Consider the following 18595-nt stretch of genomic DNA (forward strand, 5'->3'; position numbering starts at 1 on the left):
AGCTCAGAAGAGTGCAGGGTGGGCAGCAAAAAGAGGGAATGTTTCCCAGCAGATACCAATAGATGTGGTTAATTGCAACAGCCCATATGCTCCCCAGGGATGTACTGTAGCATGCAGACCAGGTGACAGAGTGAGCCAGTGCTGCAGTATCACATTGAAGCAGCTATTTGCTTGCATCCATTCCATTTTGTATTATTGATCCGAGATCAGCTCTATCCCCGCTACTTCTCCCGGCAGCTGAGCTGTCTAGTGCCAGTGGTAAAGTGCATTCAGTAGTTCAGAGCTCTGTGTCATTTATCAGACCACAAGCCATCTCATGTGGTGATGGATTCTAAATAGCATGATTGCACTTCCTAAGGAGATTCCTGCCTTTCCTTTCAAATGGTCTTAAAAGTTCTGCCACTTCGGTGCCAGAACATGCATTTATTATACACCGAGTAGAGTCCTCTTAACAACCAGACATGGTGCCACCACAGGAGGGAGCCAGGATCAATAATGGCCTTTCACCACCTAATCACTGGTTCAAATCCAGTCCAAGTCAGTAGTGACTAGCTGCCAGACTACACGTCCTTTGTGAAAGGACCGTGGGTTCCAGTGCAGTTTCTGATTCACAGTCCTCCATGTCTTAAAGTGGTAGCCTCAGCAGAGAGATGGAAACTGAACTATCCTCTCACCCTATGCAATGGTGCCTGCTGCTCAGGGTTGAGACACATTAGCAAGGCAGCATGTGGAAGCTTGCTCTGCTGCTCTCCCTGTTCCATGGAGGAACAGAAGATTTCAGTCTCCTGTGGCTGTCAAGCCAGCACCTTTCACCAGCATGTCTGTTCAACAGAGCTATGCTGGTTACAGCACAGGGAAGGGACAGGGGTCTGGGGGTTATTACCACCCTCCAATTTCATGCTCTTCCCATGATGGAAATAAAGGATGAAAATCAAAACTATCAAATGTTTAAAAGAAGCAGCTTGCTGGGCCATGAGTCCTTTTTCCTGTCAGCTGCTCCTGTCTTTTTCTGGAACAAGGCCCAGGCAACACTCACTCACCTGGCTTCATTCAACACACTCCTACCTGCTGGGCCTTGTTGAGCGAAGTGCAGTTTTGATTTAGTCTTTGGACAAAGTAACAATCCAGCTTGACTTGTGGGGGCCCACCTGAAATAGCTCTCCTCCATCCTACCCCCAGGAGGACCCTTTTTAACCTTTCCCTTCCTGCCTACAGACAGTGACTTGGGGCTTCTTTCCAGTCCCCAGTCTGCTAAATATTCCTTGATTTGGTGCAATGGAAATCACAGGGGGTTCTGCCACACACGCCTCTCCAGATCAAATCGCAGTTTCCATTATTACCTTTTTAAATTAAGTAAATGCCATCTTCTTGGGATTCTTTGCATTTCATAAGACACTTAACAGCAGCTTCCAAGAACAGCGAAGACTGACAGTTAGAGAAGAGACACACAGAAAAGAGGCTCCTTAGAACCTCATTTTTAATCCTGAAAAGATTTTTTTTAGCAATTACTCAGACAGTAATTTAGCAATTACTGAGACAGTGATATCTGTAGATGCAAAGGAGACTGGCTTGCTCACCCATATTGATTGGTCTAGATGTGAAAAAGTACGTTGTTTTCCCAGCCCTCTTCTGCTTTATCTACACCCTTTTCAGTGGCTCTGACTGTCAGGGCACTACTTGGGGCTTCAAAGGACCGGGGTGGAGTGGGGTGCATCTAAACTAAATCTAACGAAACAGCAATTCTGCAGACAACAAAGAACGGAGGTGGGGTGGGCTTTACCAGATCTGCCATGAAGTTGAATTGCTGGGTGGGATTGGTGCTTTTCTGTGCCAACCACCCACTCAATGTTAGCACCCCCTGGTGGCCAGGCTGGGCCCTTCATTCCGGCCGGATGCCTGGGACTGAGCCTGCCTTGCCCATGAGTTACTAGGAAGTGGTGGTGGACTTTGGGCACCTGAGTGGGGCCTGCACAGCCTGTGCAGTTTAAAAGGACTAAAAGTGGCAATGCTGTTGTCAGGCTACCACCATCTCTCCCCAGAACCAGCATCCTCAGAGCCACTTCCTTGGTATTCCCCACTCATACAGAGCCAGCTCCTCAGCACCCTCCTCCCCTACAGGCAGCGTGTGGGGAGCCCAGGAGAGGCAGCACCACCCCTGCCAGCCAGCAGTAGTTGCAGCCCCAGCTCCTCTGCCGCTGCCATTCTCTATGGACCTGGGGAGAAGACCCGCTGGCTTGGCACCACGCTGCCTTCGAGGCTGCAGCAGCAGCACTACCAGATGAGGGACAAATTTTTACCAAATGTATTGGGAGCTGGGGGGAATGGGCAGGGGGCTTTGTCCCTCTCTGCTCACACATTCTGGCACTCCTGCTACTGTATTTCTGCTCTTCCTCTCACTAACATTGCAGCCCCTCATCCAGGACAATTACCCCTTGACGTAGACTAATACAGACAGACAAGGACACCATGCAACATGATTGGCCTCCCTGGAGCACTAGTAGCCTCTGGTTATATAACATCCTCAGGGGAGTGGGGGAGGCAGGCAATCCCAGGACTGCCAGAACTCACACATAGTAGCAGCTGCTACAGGCTTCCTTGCTGTCAAAATTCCCAAGATTGGTATGTTGCTGGCAGTTCAACCTTTTCCCCCATTTCAGTTTGCAAGCCAAAGTTGTGCTAGTGTAGATCACACAGAAACACACGCACCGTCGGTACCAAGCTCTCACGTACAACACCTGACATTTCTACAGCACCTTTCATCCCAAAGGACCTTAAAGTGCTTCACAGACTCCATGCAAAGAGATCACTTTACCCACCACTTAAACGCAGCCTCCACTCAGATGGAAACATGCCAGGCAAACTGCATCAGCAGCAATGCACAAGTGCTTATGGTTTTAGCTGCTTCTCTTCTTATATCAGGAGACTGGAGGAGGGGGGTGAAAAGGGAATAACAAAACCCCATCCAGTCTAGGCACCCTGCCCTACAGAGGGAGTCTAAGAACAGGTTAGTAGAACCTACGTTATAAACCACCATTATTCTTTTTAAAAGGAAGGTTGGGCTTTTTTTAAAAAAAATCCCTTTTTATTTGCAGTTCTGAGGAGGTGAAAAGCAACTATGCAGAAGAGCATGAACCTCAACCTGTCCTGTCAGGATAAACCATCTAGATCTAGACTGCAACATTTATATTTAAGATTAAATCAAAGATTTATTTATTGTGGTGCTGACTAGGACTGCAGAGAAATCAGTTGCTGCATTGTGCTAGTAAAGAATAGCTCTGTGTTGATAGACTGCTGGTCAGTCACAAGGAGAGACATGCCTTTCATGTACTCATTTCTCAGGTTATCAACTTGAAACAAACATTTCAACATTCAAATCCTCTGTCCCCGCTATTGCTGGCATCCACGAGATTAAGGAAAAGAAAACACCGCAGGGGAGATAAACAAGAGTAGCTACAAAGCAAAATGCCCTGGAGTTTGCTCAGCTCCCTTCCCTCTCACCTTTGCAAGGGGGGGAACTGCCTGGTTGCTGCTCTCAATTATCAGCTACTTGCTGGACTCTCAAAGAAACTCAGAAATGCAATGAGAAATATTTCACGAACAATTATGTAATTTACACAGATGAAGAGCCTATAAAGTCCAACCTGGTCAGTCCACACTTGGTCTGACTGAATGGGAGTCTTGGGGTACCCAAAAAGTCTTCCGTGGTGCTTAGCATTACAGTAAGTGATGGATTCTGCCACCTGGCTGCAGCAGGATGTGCACACACACCCCATACATCTCCTTTGCAGCTGTGCTTCCAGATGGACAGAGGGAGGCTGGCAGAGGAGGTGACTGAAAGATCTAGGGTGCTGAGTTATACTGAATACTCACTGTCTCTACACTGTAACAGTTAGCTTGGAAATCAGCTCTGTTGCTGGTTAGTCAGAAGGAAAATAGAGTTTGGCAACCAATTGGTATCAATTAGTTATTAATCCACAGGCGTCTCAGAAGCAACCTACAATTGGGTACACAGTCGTTTACCATAGTGCTCTTGCTCATCCTGAGATCATAAGACTCCTGCACATGCTTTACTTTTCCCTCCTCCTCACTAAATATATTTTAAAATAATAGGTACGAAGCTCCCCAGCAAAAAAAGAATGGAGCAGTTTGTAGACTGGATGGCTCAAGGATCAGTAATGAGAAACAGAGCCTTTCTCCTCTAGCTCAGCTGAGTTTCCAGTCGTGGCCACATTAGTAATGACCGAGTCATTTAAATAGGCCACTAACAGACCTCTATTGTTAAACTAGCTGGTAGCTCTCTCCAATTTCTGATAGACAATGCATCTGAGGAAGTGGGTATTCACCCACGAAAGCTCATGCTCCAATACATCTGTTAGTCTATAGGTGCCATAGGACTCTTTGCTGCTTTCACAGTCATTAGATAGATGAGATCACAACTGGTATCCCTTGGGCAGCCTCAACACAGATGCTATGGACTCAGTGGGCCTGAAGGCTGAACTACTGTCTCACTTGACAGGTGTAATCTCTCTAACACAAGTCTGAGACATGCTAGGAAGAGAGAGGTGTGGGGGAAGCCTGCAGTAGAACTGCCCCAGCATTATCCACTGTAGGGATGAACAGGCCAGGGCTTCCTAACATTTTCAGGCAACTGTCCCAATTTACAGCACAAGTTTTGGACTGGTATCAGGCAATGACTGCTAGTGCCTCTCACCGTTTGTGCACACTATAACCCTCCCTGGATGTCTGGCTGCTCCAAACCACAGACTCATGATGACAAGACGGGTTTGTACCAGTCCAATATGGTTCATGACTCAATGGATAGGAGCCAGCAGCAATACACCAGGTCCCAGCAGAGAAGTTCATCCCTGAGGTAGGGAGCATAGGGTACCATTCACAAAGGCCTGAATTTCCAGCTCTGCTGGTACACACCCGACAGAAGATTCAGGCCACCAAGGATATCAATCCAGCACCTTCAAACTAGCACCAGGGTCACTTTAAGCCTCTCCCCCCCCACCCCCACCCACACAGGGAACAACCTATTGTTGTTTGTCTGATCATCTGCATACACTTTAAAATGAGAAGCAGGTAAGAGCAGGACAGAGGTGAAAGTAGAGACTTTCATTTATTTCATTACAGTAGCTCAAAAAGCTCTGCACTGCATTAGATAATGATACTGACATATCATGCAGTCTCAGCAAAGCACTTATTAGTCCTATTTTTTTTTAAATCAGGTTTGTTAGGTCTCACTCCAACGTTCCACACTTCTCTAATCAGTACAACAGGGTATCTGCAACCTCTCTGCATGGAAAGGGTTGACACAGCAGCATCTTGTTTGGGCAAAGCGGATCTTCTGTCTCTGTGCTCAATTACTGCCTGGCTGAGAAAGTGCTTGCTCATTCTGGCCCCCTGAAAGCACTATGGGTTAGGAGCCCTGGCAACACAAAGATGGAGCAAGATCTAAACCTCCAAAGAATCATGAAACAACATTAACAGTAACAAAAGAGGACAGTAATGGACGTTAACACACAGCGTGGCATAGGAGGGGCTCCAAGCATCCAGAGGAGAAACCATTTTAAGTTTGATTCATGCTGGCTTTTCAGGGAAAGACCTTTTAGAGGTTCTGTCAAGCTCTGTGTAACAGGAAAGCCGACAGCTTATTACTTCTGACACACACAGTGTCCTGAAACAGCACACTCCACTGGAGTGAAAGGAGTATTTGGAAAGATTGCGGGAGGGAGGAACAGAGAGAGTTTAAAGGAAAATAGAGTAAATAAAGAAAAGGAAAAAGGAAGAGGTATGAAAGAGAAAGAAAAAAAAAGAAATTAAGTGACAGAAAAAAAGAGTGATGAATAATACAAAGGACATGCCGGACAGAGATAAGAGTAAAAAATGAAAGGCAATAAAAACCAAACACACAACCCCTCAAATATCCTGGAAGCCAAGTACAAAGAGCAAAACCCAGGGCAGCACTGACTCACTGCATTAGCTTTCATTGGCCAGATGCAGTTCAGTGAAAGCAATTAATTGCTGCCTGGTCTGTGCTCCCAGCCCATGCGCTCTGCTTCAGTGAGGTCACTCTGCTCTGCATATCCATTACAGCAGCACTCAAGCACATTAGAGGGAACATGAAGACAGTGACTTTGAGAACCAAGGTGCACTGCATTGCTCAGTGAGCCCCAGACAGATACTGAAAACTTCCTCATCCCCGTTCATATGAATGAGGGGAGGGGAAAGGAAGGGAAACAGAAAAGTTGAGTCAAAATCTCAACCCAGCCACAGTGGTTGCTAATTGCTGTAACATACAATAAATGTCAGTGCACTGCCTGAGAATAGGAGCTGTCTTCCCAAATGGAGAAGAGACGACAGCGATGGCTTTTAAAATGAGACTCTCAGCAGCGCAGTGGGCTGCGTTGACAAGTCACGTGACTCCATTCCCTCCGGTGAAATATATTCACATTGGCAACAATGGGCCCAATTTGCAGAGGTGCTGAACAGCTGCAGCTCTCAGGAAGAAGCTGGTCCCTTGCATTTCTGGTCAGAAATAATTCTGCAATACAAGCTATGGTGACGGAGGGATGGGATAGAGAGATGGCCAGATCTGTATTTCTCATCCCTTTCATTTTATTAACATGGACGTTTGCATGAAAACTGTCTGTTTCTAGGTCACTGTAACCCTCACACAACACCCCCCTTAAGTCGCTCTGTGCTTCAGTTTACTCATCTTTCCTTATGTACAGGTATTAGGAGAGCTGTGCTGAAACTGGATTGTCTGTTCCATGAAAATTTAGAGATTTTGAAAAAGGTTTTATTCTGAACCAGAACAAAAACGACTCTAGACATTTTTATGAGAGGGAAAGGAAATTTCCATTTTGGGAGACTCAAAATGGAATTTCTCTGCTTGCAGGCTCCTAGTCTGGACAGCAGGCAACCTGGCTCCTCAGCTGGCCGGCTTCCCAGGATCCTGCTAGGGAGGCAGCCAGACAGGCTGGGTGTTGGCATCCTGACAGCCCACCAGGTGGACTGCCAGGGATCCAGGGAGTACCTAGCAGCTAGCTGGGGAGCCAGAGATCCTGAGAGCTGGCCAGCCACAAAGCCTAGCACCCTAGAGAGCACACTAGCTGGACCTGTCAGACCTCACCCAACCTGCCTGTCAGACATCCCACAGACCCAGGCCACTTGCCAGGTGGGCATGCAGAGAACTGGGCAGCCCATCTGCCAGTCACTGGTTGGTAGGATGGCAGGAAATCAGGCAGGCAGAGAGGTTTCATCAAAAGTTGACAATCATCAAGTTCCCTTGAAACATTTTGATTCTGTGGAATCAGCATTTTCTGATGGAAAACTGTTCCGTCAGAAAATACTCAACCAATTCTAGTTATTTCTAGAGCCCTGAAAATCTGTGGATATCCCCATCCACATGTGGATATCCGGAGACCATGTTTGCAGATCACAGAGCGGATGCGGATACAAATTTTGTATCCGCGCAGGGTTCTAGTTATTAGGTTTTATCATCATCTGTGAAATGCTTTGAGATCCTTGGATGCCATAACAGTGCAGAATATTATTTCTACCATTTTGGTTTAGTACTTGTATAAGTTACTGTACTTGGTTCCCCTGCCCAGGAATGCAAGGCAGTCTGTGGTTAACTGTACATTGAGTTCAGAGACACAGAAGCACATGAGCTTCTATTGCTAAATATGGATCAGTTAGATCTATTACCTTTGTTATATTAACATACCACAAATTTAAGTTAAAAAACAAAAAGCAACCTAATGCCCTTGTTTCCATGTCTTAAAAATACAAGGGGACTAAGAATGGATTTACTTCGTCTCTCTGTGTCTCAGCTGTCCATATGCAAAATAGGGGTTAAAGTATTCCCTTTCTTCCTTGCAAACTCTTTGGAGCAGGGATTACCTTGTATCTTCAGACTTTTTCCCAGCCTCGGGCAACCATGTCCCAAACTTGGGGATGTCCCGTGAGCCACACAAGAAGACAGAAGAATGGCGCGAACCTGAAGCCCAACACAAGCAATATCTTGTGCTCAGGCAGATTCAGGACAGAAGTTAGCCAATTCTGTATTAGCCAGCAGGCTAAATGAATTATCAATAATCCCTTCATTTTTTCTTAATTAAGAGGTATTTTTAAAGACAATTCACTGATGGTTTAGTCTTTGTGGCTTCAAACTGTTGCTATGGAAATGAGTTAAGATGTCTCAAACAGAAAATTATGGCTTCTCTGTAGTTATTAACAAAAAGAGGGAGTAGATGGAGGAATTAATGATTCTGTTGTGAGCAAACCTTAATACCCAGTAATTAGAAAAAAAACCTAGCTGAAAAGCTAAGGAACTAATAAACAGTTATAACTTGTGGGCTTCATGTTTTAGTCCCCCATCTGTAAAATAGGACTAACATTCCTTTGTCTACCCTGTCCAGTCTGTAAGCTTAAAGGAGGTGTGTCTCTACAGCGCCTAGCACAATGGGGCCCTCATCTTGGTTGAGACCTCTAGGTGTCATAATAAAAATTAATAAAATAATCACCACCACCAACAGAACTGATAGTGAGAGCCTGACTAGCCTCTAGAAGCCATCAATGTGCTCACTGCTGAATATATGGCTGGGCCCAGTGCTGTCTGAGTTACAGGTGTCCTGCTCCCATTCTCTCCCTTCCCTGGAATGGGAGACCAGGTTCTACGTGTGCTGCGGCGGCATCTAACTCAGTCTCTGGATGGAGGGAGCACCTCACATTGGCCAAGGCAACTCTGCACACCAGTGAGTCAGGAATACTGACAGACTCAAGTAGAGTCCTGGATAGTCCTTCCTGGTGAAAAAGATGGCAGCTGTGATGCAAGACCTCCAAAACCAGAGGGCCATAAAGCAGGGGAGAATAGGAGGTCACAGAAGACACATTCCTCGGGGAGCGGGGGGGAATGTATATAAAGTAGTTACCTCAAACAGAATTCCCCCAAACCACGGGCCATTCCCAGGGGGAAAGGAGTACAGTGACCACTGGATACACCAGCCACCACTGGATACACCAGCCATAGGATCTTATTAGAAACCCAGTTACATTAGCAGTATTTCCAAGCCATTCTGTGTTTCGCTAGACAGAGGACTCGTTGTAGCTACAATTTACTAGGAAAGCACTTAAACCTCAATGGAATTAATCCTGGTAAAAATATCTCCATGAACTCTGGATTGCAGTGAAGTTCAAGGCAGGAGGGGCTGGAACGAGAGGTGGCAATCCTATGCATTAATACAGCACCTTAGCAGCCAAACACTTCTTCTGCTCTGGTAGCTACCCTGTTAGAAAAGCATCCTCTAATCCTCCCCCTTCCTATTCCCCTCATTGCTAAGTCTGTGGTGGCCAGTTTATTTTGGCTTGGAAATGAGCATGGGCACATGCCTGAAGGGCTGAAAACAAAGGTTAATGATGACAAATGGCAATATATCAAGCAGTGGGAGGAGTAGAGGGATGCCACAGGGGTCAGAGTTAGGTCTAATGATCTGGGAGAGGAGAGTGATAGAATGTTCATTAAATGCGTAGGCCACACTCATTTGGGAGGGGTTGAGAACACCCTGGAGGACAGAGAACAGATTATTGCGGCTTCTTGACCAAGATCAAGTATAGCATCACATACACTCACTGTTCAGGGATGGACTCAGTGATCTAATAGGTCTCAGGAGTCTTTGACAGCTATTACCTAATAGCTCCATATCTCATGACTATCATCTCATGGATTTGAACCCATGAACCATACAGTCTCTCAAATGTATCCTCATTAACATAAAGCTCAAGAGGCCATCTCCTCACATCCTATCTTTCTCACAGATAAATCCCAGCTCTGGGTCTACATGGGATCCCCTTGCCCCCTCCATCACAGCTAATTTTATACTCTTCCAGAAGCTCCTGAGAATCTGAACAGTAGAGTCGATGATGTATGAAATCCCTAGAAAACACCCCATGGGCACACTCCCCCCAACATCCCTCCCAGCACATATAAGCTGCACAGTCTCCAACGTACAAACAAAATACCCCAACATGCAATGAACACTGAAGCATATAATTCTTTAGGTGGATGCAGAAAGTGTAAGGAATTAATTCTGCATGCTACATCATGAAGTTGGGGAATCCCGCTCCACAATCCCAACAGGGACAGAGCTTGTGTATGGCAGTGACTTCTTTTGCCCTCACAGAGTTGGGGCTGGAATTTACTGCATTCTCTTGCTCCCCAGCACACCCCATCCTATATAACCCACCATGACTAATCCTCTCTAGCCCAGAGTCTCTGCAATGTCTACATGTTCCTCAATAACTTGTTAAAGAAGGGACCATGACAATATAACACCATCGAGAGAGGAAGCTTTATGTGGAGTATGGCAAACCCAGAACTAAAGGGGTGAGCTTCTCCCTCTAAACTAGCTTTTCACTTGGGGAAGGGGAGGGGCAGTGCAGGAGAGTCCTCACTCAGTGTCAGTGAGATTCCCCCTGTGCAAACAGAATGGGGGAACAGAGGAAGACCAGGTCAAACCCGTCTTAGATCTTGCTTTGCTCACAAGAGGTGACCAGTTAACATCCAAATATGATATGGGTACAGATCGCTTTGAACTTGACCATAGAATAGAATGCAACTTCTGCCTTTGCTGTTCTACTAGCCAGGTTTGGAAACTAAGGCCTTTCTCAGAGGGCAGTGTGTAGGGAGACTGGTGCCTCCCATCCCATGCCTAACAGGGCCACCAACAGGACAGGCAGTGCTGACCTCAAGTCATGAAAAATAGTAGAATCTCTTTAAATATTTGATAGTTGAGCCAACAAAATTCTGTGGTCAATCATGGTGTTGGGGATTGTCTCTAGACTTGCTACAGCATATGCTAGTGTCACCTACCACACATAACTGGACATGTCTCTCCACATCTCTGAACTGAGGGACTCTGATCCTCTCCCTTTCTTGTTGCCCATTCTTAACACAAAGCTCTCCACATGATTGACAGGGCTTTTGGGTTTGTTCCAGCAAATTATTAAATATTTAGTTACTTCTTAACTAGGGCGTAGAATATGATGGAAGTCACTGACTGGGAAACAATTATGTTGCTCTAGAGCAGAGTAAGGACACAGGGAGGAAAATGAAGAGAAAGGAAAAAAGAAAAAAAACATTTTCACTTCCCCAGAAGAATTTCACATTTTAGGCAGGAATGTGCTGATGAGGTAATTGGCAGCATCAGTGGGGTATTTGTTTGCTTTTGTAAATTACACTGATAAGGCAACATTTTATGTAATTGGCTCCAGCCCCAGCCCAAATGCCTACACTGCAATTTTATAGCCCCACAGTCTCACACACACACAGAGCCCAAATCAGCTGCTACAGGCCAGCCAAGGGGGTTTATTACAGTGTAGGCATACCCTTAGTGTCAGTTCTGAGGGTATTTATTTATTACACCTTTCCCTGGGAACTACAGACCTGGTGTGGATATTGGCCAGTGACCTAGGAGGGAAGGGTTCTATATTTCACTGATACCCTGGATGCATCTACATTGGTGTTGGGAAGAAATAATTTCCAGCTTGAGCAGACATACCCATGCTAGCTCTGATCAAGCCAGCATGCTAAAAACAGCATTGTAACCATGGTGGCATGGGTGGTATGACAGGCTAGCCTCTCCAAGTCTGATCCTATCTGAGACCCTAGGTATGTACTCAAACAGCTATCCCATCGCAGCTACACTGATATTCTTGGTGAGTTGTGTGGCTTAATATATTACTCTTTGTGTCATGAAACAAATACCATAAAACATACCAGATCCACAATGTCGCCAAGTCAAAGCTGCTGTAGAAATCTTCATCTGCTCCTGAGCTGACTTTCTATGATTTCTAGCTATGCACCCTCTATGCAGCATTAATGTTATTTTATCATGTACATTATTAAGACTATCATAATAATACATTGCATAATAAATTATAAGAACTAGGCCATTTTGTCATTGAACATTTTGATGGGTTACAAAATGGTCACGATAGATTGTAACATTACCCTCCTACGAAGGTACAAGTGCAAACACGAAGGGCTATAGTCTGCGCCTGAGGTCATCACTGACAACTGGCTAACATCACAATTTCACCAAAACTCCCTCAGGAAGAGTCAGTTGTCTTTCCCATTGTCTCCCACTGGGGACATGGTTATGTGGCCAGACTGGCGGCTCACTGAGCTCCCTTTTATGTGCTGACATTTTTATGCTTACACATTGTGAGTTGGCACAGCTCCACTGGCTCCAGCAGCAGGTTTACATGATATCAGCTGAGGATCTGTCCCAAAGACCTCCCTAGACAGTTTTCTATGTAAAAGTCCCTCTCCTATATACTATAATAAAAGCAACATAACTAATGTTAATAGGATACTATGACTGCAAAGTCAAAAAATCCCACAAATTAAGGTTTCTCACGTAAAATTATCCCAGTGTGGATGGGATGATGTTGCAAGAGAGACCTTAACTTTTAGAATTTTCTGACTCTTAAAAACTTAGTTTTGCAAGTGTTAGGATGTTTTGCATTTAGTATGACTTGTTCTTTTTAGTATTGGGGGAGAGGCAATCCAGTGCTGTTTAGCTGCATCAGTGGAGACTTCAAAGCAGTTATCTGGCTTGAGCAATTTACAATCTCTGCAGACTTCACGTTTTTAACCGAGGTTCACTACAATGGTTACAATATCCTGACGTCCACTCAATATACTTACACGCCCAGGTTTAAAGGGGAAGGGAAGTTAGACCATAGGTGGAGCTGTACATCTATACTGGACTCTGTGCTTACACACACACACACACCCCCTCTGTCCTTGTGTGTGCAGGCAGGAGTGTGACTTTCCAAGCTAACTAAGGCAGACATGACTGATATAACCAATATAACATTAAGATTAGGTTAAATGAAGATTTTAATGAAGGGGTTGAGTGTCTGTATGGACAGTGAGGAAATTTAATTGCCAGGACTAGGGAGTCCACAGTCCTTTACACTGACATCCTGACACAAGAGATAGTAGGCTGGGAGTGCCTGGTGGAACGTCTGGGGCTCAGCCCTGGCATCATTCCAAAACCGCACTAGGGGTCACAGTTCAGCAGCAATATGGGCATCACTTGAGTTTTACATTCCAATGGGAACAAACACCATGAAACAGAGTTTTAGAATCAGAAAACCATGGCACAGTGATTTTTTTTTCTTCTCTAGCTGATATTCCCATGCAGAGAAAACGTGTCCTGGTGCAGTGAAAATCAACACTGTTGAAGCATTCTACCTCTTTAAAATCCAGAATTAGAAGAGAAATGAACAATGGTAAAGCAGTGAGAATGCTGATCCTGGGCAGTGGAATGGAATTTATCTTGGTCTGACAAAGCGGTATTTTTATCTCAATCAATAGCCTTCATTCTCATGTCATGATTAGTAATACTGCAGCGTTTGGCAGCTCCATGCAGATGTGGCTTTCTGATGATGCACAGCCTCCGAGAACCAGACTGGATCAGCACAGCCGCCGGGGCGGGGAGAGAGAGAGAGACACTGCACAGTAACAAATACAGCAAAACAATTTCCCAGACAACTGAAAGAACAATTCAGTTTGTTCTAGCCATGATGCAGGGAACACAGGAGGAAGGATTTTTCATTGCCAAATAATTGTGTTTCCTTTCATCCTATATCTCATCTCCACTTTAGTCTGCATCCTACACTATAGGACAAGAGCACAGTATACCAGCTAACTTAGTTAGAACTTCTCTGCCATTTAAATAGCTAATTGTGACTCACTGGGTACAGTATTTCTCAACAGAAATAAATTCCAAAAGGCTTGCTTATTAATCCAGGTGACCTATCAGTATTACTGAAAATTGTTTCAGAGCTTCATTTAGGCCTTGGGCATAGCAGAATGTGAGTTCAACTGCTGCCTGAGCAACTTTAAAAAGCAAAAATAGACATGTATGCACAGACACACAAAAACAAACACCTGTCCTCCCAAGTATGCAGACACACATATTCAATACATAGGCATCTATTCCTGCACAACCATGTTTGCCAGTGCATACAAATGTCACCAATTTAGCTTGCTTTCCCTTGTACACATAGAAGCACCAAATAATTATGTTGGTGACAGGAGACTGCAACCACTGCTCTCAAAATGCATCATCCTCCTGAATTGGCCCTACTGCCCAGACTCTTGTTGGACAAATAAACATATTTTGCAAAGAAAAGGATGCTAAGGATGTGCTCAGACTTCATCTCAGTGCATCCAAGTCCTAATGCATCAAGGGCTGTGAAGCGACTCCAGACTTACCCTTCTGATTTCCCTGAGGACCCCAAAGATATCAAATTGAATTGGACACCTCTTCCCACATGCTACTTTCTCTGCCAATATATAACAGATTACACTTCTGTCAACCAGATCCTGTAAATATATAAAACCTTACACAATTTAACAAGTTATTGCAAGTGGGATTTACCAGTCCTGCATGGGACTGTATTCATATCAGGTCTCCACTCGTAAGTATTTAACAGGGAAACACCCTTTTCCTTTTATCCTCTCCCTTTATCTATTAAACTAATTGGTTTATTTAACAGGGAGTTACAACTCACCCCCAGCAGCTCACTTAGAGCTCTGATCCATACATATTCATGATCACATACAAGGCTGCAGCTTGAAAGGGATGCTCTATGCACTGCTCTGCTGGCTTTTCTCATGGGCGCAGAGCAGTGCTTAATTTGTGCCAGGGCTTGCCAGGCTGAGCCCCGGCATCGCTGGGATTGTCAGTCCATAGCCCAGAACCTCTGGACTTGCTGCATCAGTTATGAAAGTTAAAAAAATTGCTTGAACCCAGACACCTCTTTCATTACCAATTAAGGACTTGTGCAGAGTCCTCTTTTTGGTAAGGAGAATTTCTGGATTAATTTAGGTGCTCATGTTTAAATGAAACACTAACAGCACTTACAGATCCAAACACAGCAAGGGCAAACACTGTTCAAGCTTCCTTTGCACACCTCTGATTTGCAATAGTCCAGCTGTTGCAGTCCTGTATGTCTCCTGAAAACAGCCTCACCACCGCAATGAATTATGACATCCTGTATTGTAGCTTTGTGATAAAGACAAACATCCATAGGGTACCAGGATAATTTACCCCTCCTGCTTTTACTTGTAAACTCTCTGGGATTTGAATCAAGATATCAAGAGGGGAAGGCTAGTCCATTAACTCATAAATAATTCCACAAAAGCGATAGTGCAATTTTCTTCTAAATCTCTGTTATTTAACAGCTAATTCAGCCATCAGGAATCTTTTGCTACCTTTCACCTTTGGAGAACTTGGTTCAAATACAGATCAGGTCACAAGTAAAATGACTATGGTGGTCACTCTCGTCTTAAATGGACATTTCTCTGTCAAGCATTTCAGGGTATCTGTGCCTCTCTGTCCAGGGGAGATCTGAGACTGGAAGGGAAGCAAGTATTGCAGATCAGAATGGAGGTGCATTGGCTGCATCATGTGAGGGAAGCCTTCACATACCTGCAGCACACCTAGCTCTAATGTCTGGCCAGGGCTATTAGTTCCTCATTTTCTTAAGCATTAAATGTATCAAGAATATTAGCCTGTCTGTCAACATAAACCCACTAAAATGGGAGACCCAGTAAATCTATAAACCTTCAATAAGAGATACAGAGCAGTATTCATCAGCAGACAGAATCACAAATAATTAGCTGGTTACTTCTTCTACCCAGGAATTTTATCAATGTTCTAATTTGTTGATTATGCAAGTGAGGGGCCGATATCTTTATCAGACATTGCATGTGAGGTGTGTGAGAGCTTCACCCACATAACTCTGCCAATGCACCAGAATCTTAATATGCCAGGCCCCTGGCTATTCCAGTCCCAGGTCTTCACATAGCTCTGTCAAAGCACCCCAATCCTGACTTGTAACACTCTCCTCTGCTCTAGTCTTGAGCAGAAATGGACAAGTATCACATACCATATATTGGTTTTAAACAGGAACAACATCAACGGGCATTTAAAAAGGAGATCCACCATGCTCATTTCAGTGATAACCTATACCTGATTTATTTCACTCTTACAGAGTACTACAAGCTGAATTCCTTAGGCAGTAAGTTATTCTCAGATCAGTAACTACTGCATGAGTATAATCATTAAGAGGCAGTAAAAACTCCAACTTATCTTGGACAGTAACAAAATAAAATTAAAGTCTGAGATTAAATACAGCTGCTTATTATTATTGACTACATTTAATTGTGAAGGTTACTAGATTAGCAAGTGTCCTGAACTGAATGTGTTGAATTACTTGTATGGCAGGTTAGCAAGATTCCAGTACATTAGCTGCAATGCCAGCATCCTCACACAAGACTGACAAAAACCTCAGCTGGGACCCACGGGACCACCTGTTTTTCTCCTTCCACAGCCAGCAGTAAAATCTGATAAACTGGGTATGACAGCTCTTCTAAGTGTTCTTCTGCCTTGCAAAGATGACCTGAGACCAACAAATTCATTACACTCAACAGTACGTTTTGCAATATAGGGCTTGAAGAACCATCAGGAAAAGTATTCAGATATTGCATCACCTGCCTTCACTAAAAAAATAATTTTACTAAACATATTTGTGACTATTTATTTCTGGATCAAGTCATTACCAAACCTCTATTAGCATTAGCCATGGGTTTAGCCCATTCCTCTCTGTTTCTGTCCACAAGGTCATAGAAATTAGAGCTGGAAAAGACCTGTTCAGTCCTCTAGTCCGCCCACAACCTTCCTGAGAAGACCATCAATTAGAGCAGGATTGTATCTAGTTGTTCAATTCTACTGATAGCAGATGTTAGTTAATATGTTCAGCATAAGAAATTTAATCTTATTTAATTAGAAGATTGTCTTGCATTATATGTTGGACCAACTGGACTGTCAGAGCCACTATTTTGTAATGATACAAAATGGTACCTAATAGGCAAATTCATAATGGAAACCTTAACATATAGACTTGGCTCAGTCTTTATGTCAAACATGTAATAGCCAATTTGACTGGTTACATTTATGAAACATATACTCTTATCATATATATGAAACACTATACATCACCATTTTTATTGGTTATTGAGAGCATATGTAGCTACACATACCCCAAAACTTCTACTATGTGTTATTTATTCAAAGGTTAAACTGCAAATGTGCATAATCCTTTGCAAATATGGTATGTTGAGGCTGAGTCAATAATCTGAAAGAAAGGAACTCCATCCTTTAGCATCTCTGATACTAAATGTTTCAGAAGGAGTGAGAAATGGCATTTGAGAGCAAAGAAAAAGCTAAACAAGTGTCAAGAGAGCAAAAAATCAACCCTTTTCTAACTTATATTACTTAATCAAATTGCTTTTCCTCCTGATGTAATAGCTACCAAGTTAAACTATTGCTTCTCCCAGCCCCCACAGCTATAGCTCTGCCATCCTTACAACCTCTGAGCTTTTTAAACACAGAAAAAGATATCACATCTCTGTTGAAAAATACTCAGGCATTTTCCCTGGTTATCTACAGGTGCTCCTAAACAGAGTGCTGCATAAACACAAGTGAAAGGAAGTCCCTGATTCTGCCTCCTCCTCCTAATTACTAAGCATTGGCAAGGGTAGGTAGGGGGCTCCCTCTTTTGTGACCCCAGAAATGACTTTTAGAACAATTAATATTTACACTACAATCCATCTCAGACAAGAAGCTATGATTCCCTTCTTCTTAGTTAACCTTGATCAACATTAGCAAAAAGATAAAATAAAATAGTTTATAAGTAAAACAAAGAAAGAAACACACCCTCCTTTGTGCTGACATATATTTGTGAGCAGCTAGTGGTTTAACAAGCCAGGGTCCACACATCACCCAGCACAGAGTATAGAAAGCACCAGATGTATATTTAAACAAATCCCTAAAACTGCGAGTTATTAAAGTCTAACGCATTTCCCTTCCAAGGTAGCCCTGCCCCTATGCTGTCTCCTCTGGAAACTTCCTTATAACACATTTTTGTGCCCGTGATCAGATTTTCAGTTCCCTGCAGCCTCCACCCTGCACAGACAGAGAAATCTACACCTGTCCTCCTAAAAATAAAAAAATGCATGCGGGGTAGTCCCCCAGGCTATTCCCCCCCCCCAATCTATCGCTTACCACGTTTTATAAACCTTTTATTTAAAGAAAAACAGCAGGAGAGAAAAGGCGATTTCCCATGTTTGGCTTTGTTTTGACACCTGGGTTTTGCTGCTTTCTTTGCACGCATAATTATTTCCACTCAGCTCCCTCCTACTTTTCTCTCTCTGCTCTTGCTTTTTTAATTATTTTGTCTGTCATTTGCTGTCTGATCCCACCATCCGGAAACCATTCCTGTGGATCCAATAATATAATGAAAAGGAAGCAGCAGAATGTAGAGCCGCTAGGATCAAACAGCTCGGGTGTAATTATGTAGAGGCAGTAACTGAGCAGGGGGACACACGTCAATAAAAACGCCACCGTTTGTCTGCGGTATTTTCAACCTTACTCATTCACGCTTGCTCAGCTCATCTTAATGCACAGGTCTAGGCACCATGAAGGTGCTTATTAACACAGTCCAGCAG

The 18595-nt window shown here is 43.9% G+C and overlaps 1 protein-coding gene across 3 annotated transcripts in view; it reads right to left on the reverse strand.

Annotated features, from left to right (window-relative positions):
• SPOCK2 (SPARC (osteonectin), cwcv and kazal like domains proteoglycan 2) overlaps positions 1–18595 on the reverse strand; it is a 51269-nt gene that overhangs the window by 31801 nt on the left and 873 nt on the right. The window contains exon 1 of one of the 3 annotated variants that reach the window (XM_045023986.1): positions 16654–16680. The exons of the other annotated variants lie outside the window; for them this stretch is intronic. Coding sequence (XP_044879921.1) covers positions 16654–16665 — 12 coding nt within the window. The 5' untranslated portion in view covers positions 16666–16680. Of the gene's footprint in view, positions 1–16653; positions 16681–18595 lie in introns of those variants that run through there. 3 annotated transcript variants of the gene reach the window in all.

This window comes from Mauremys mutica, chromosome 7 (assembly GCF_020497125.1).
Source record: "Mauremys mutica isolate MM-2020 ecotype Southern chromosome 7, ASM2049712v1, whole genome shotgun sequence".
In the NCBI taxonomy this organism is placed as follows: Eukaryota; Metazoa; Chordata; order Testudines; family Geoemydidae; genus Mauremys; species Mauremys mutica.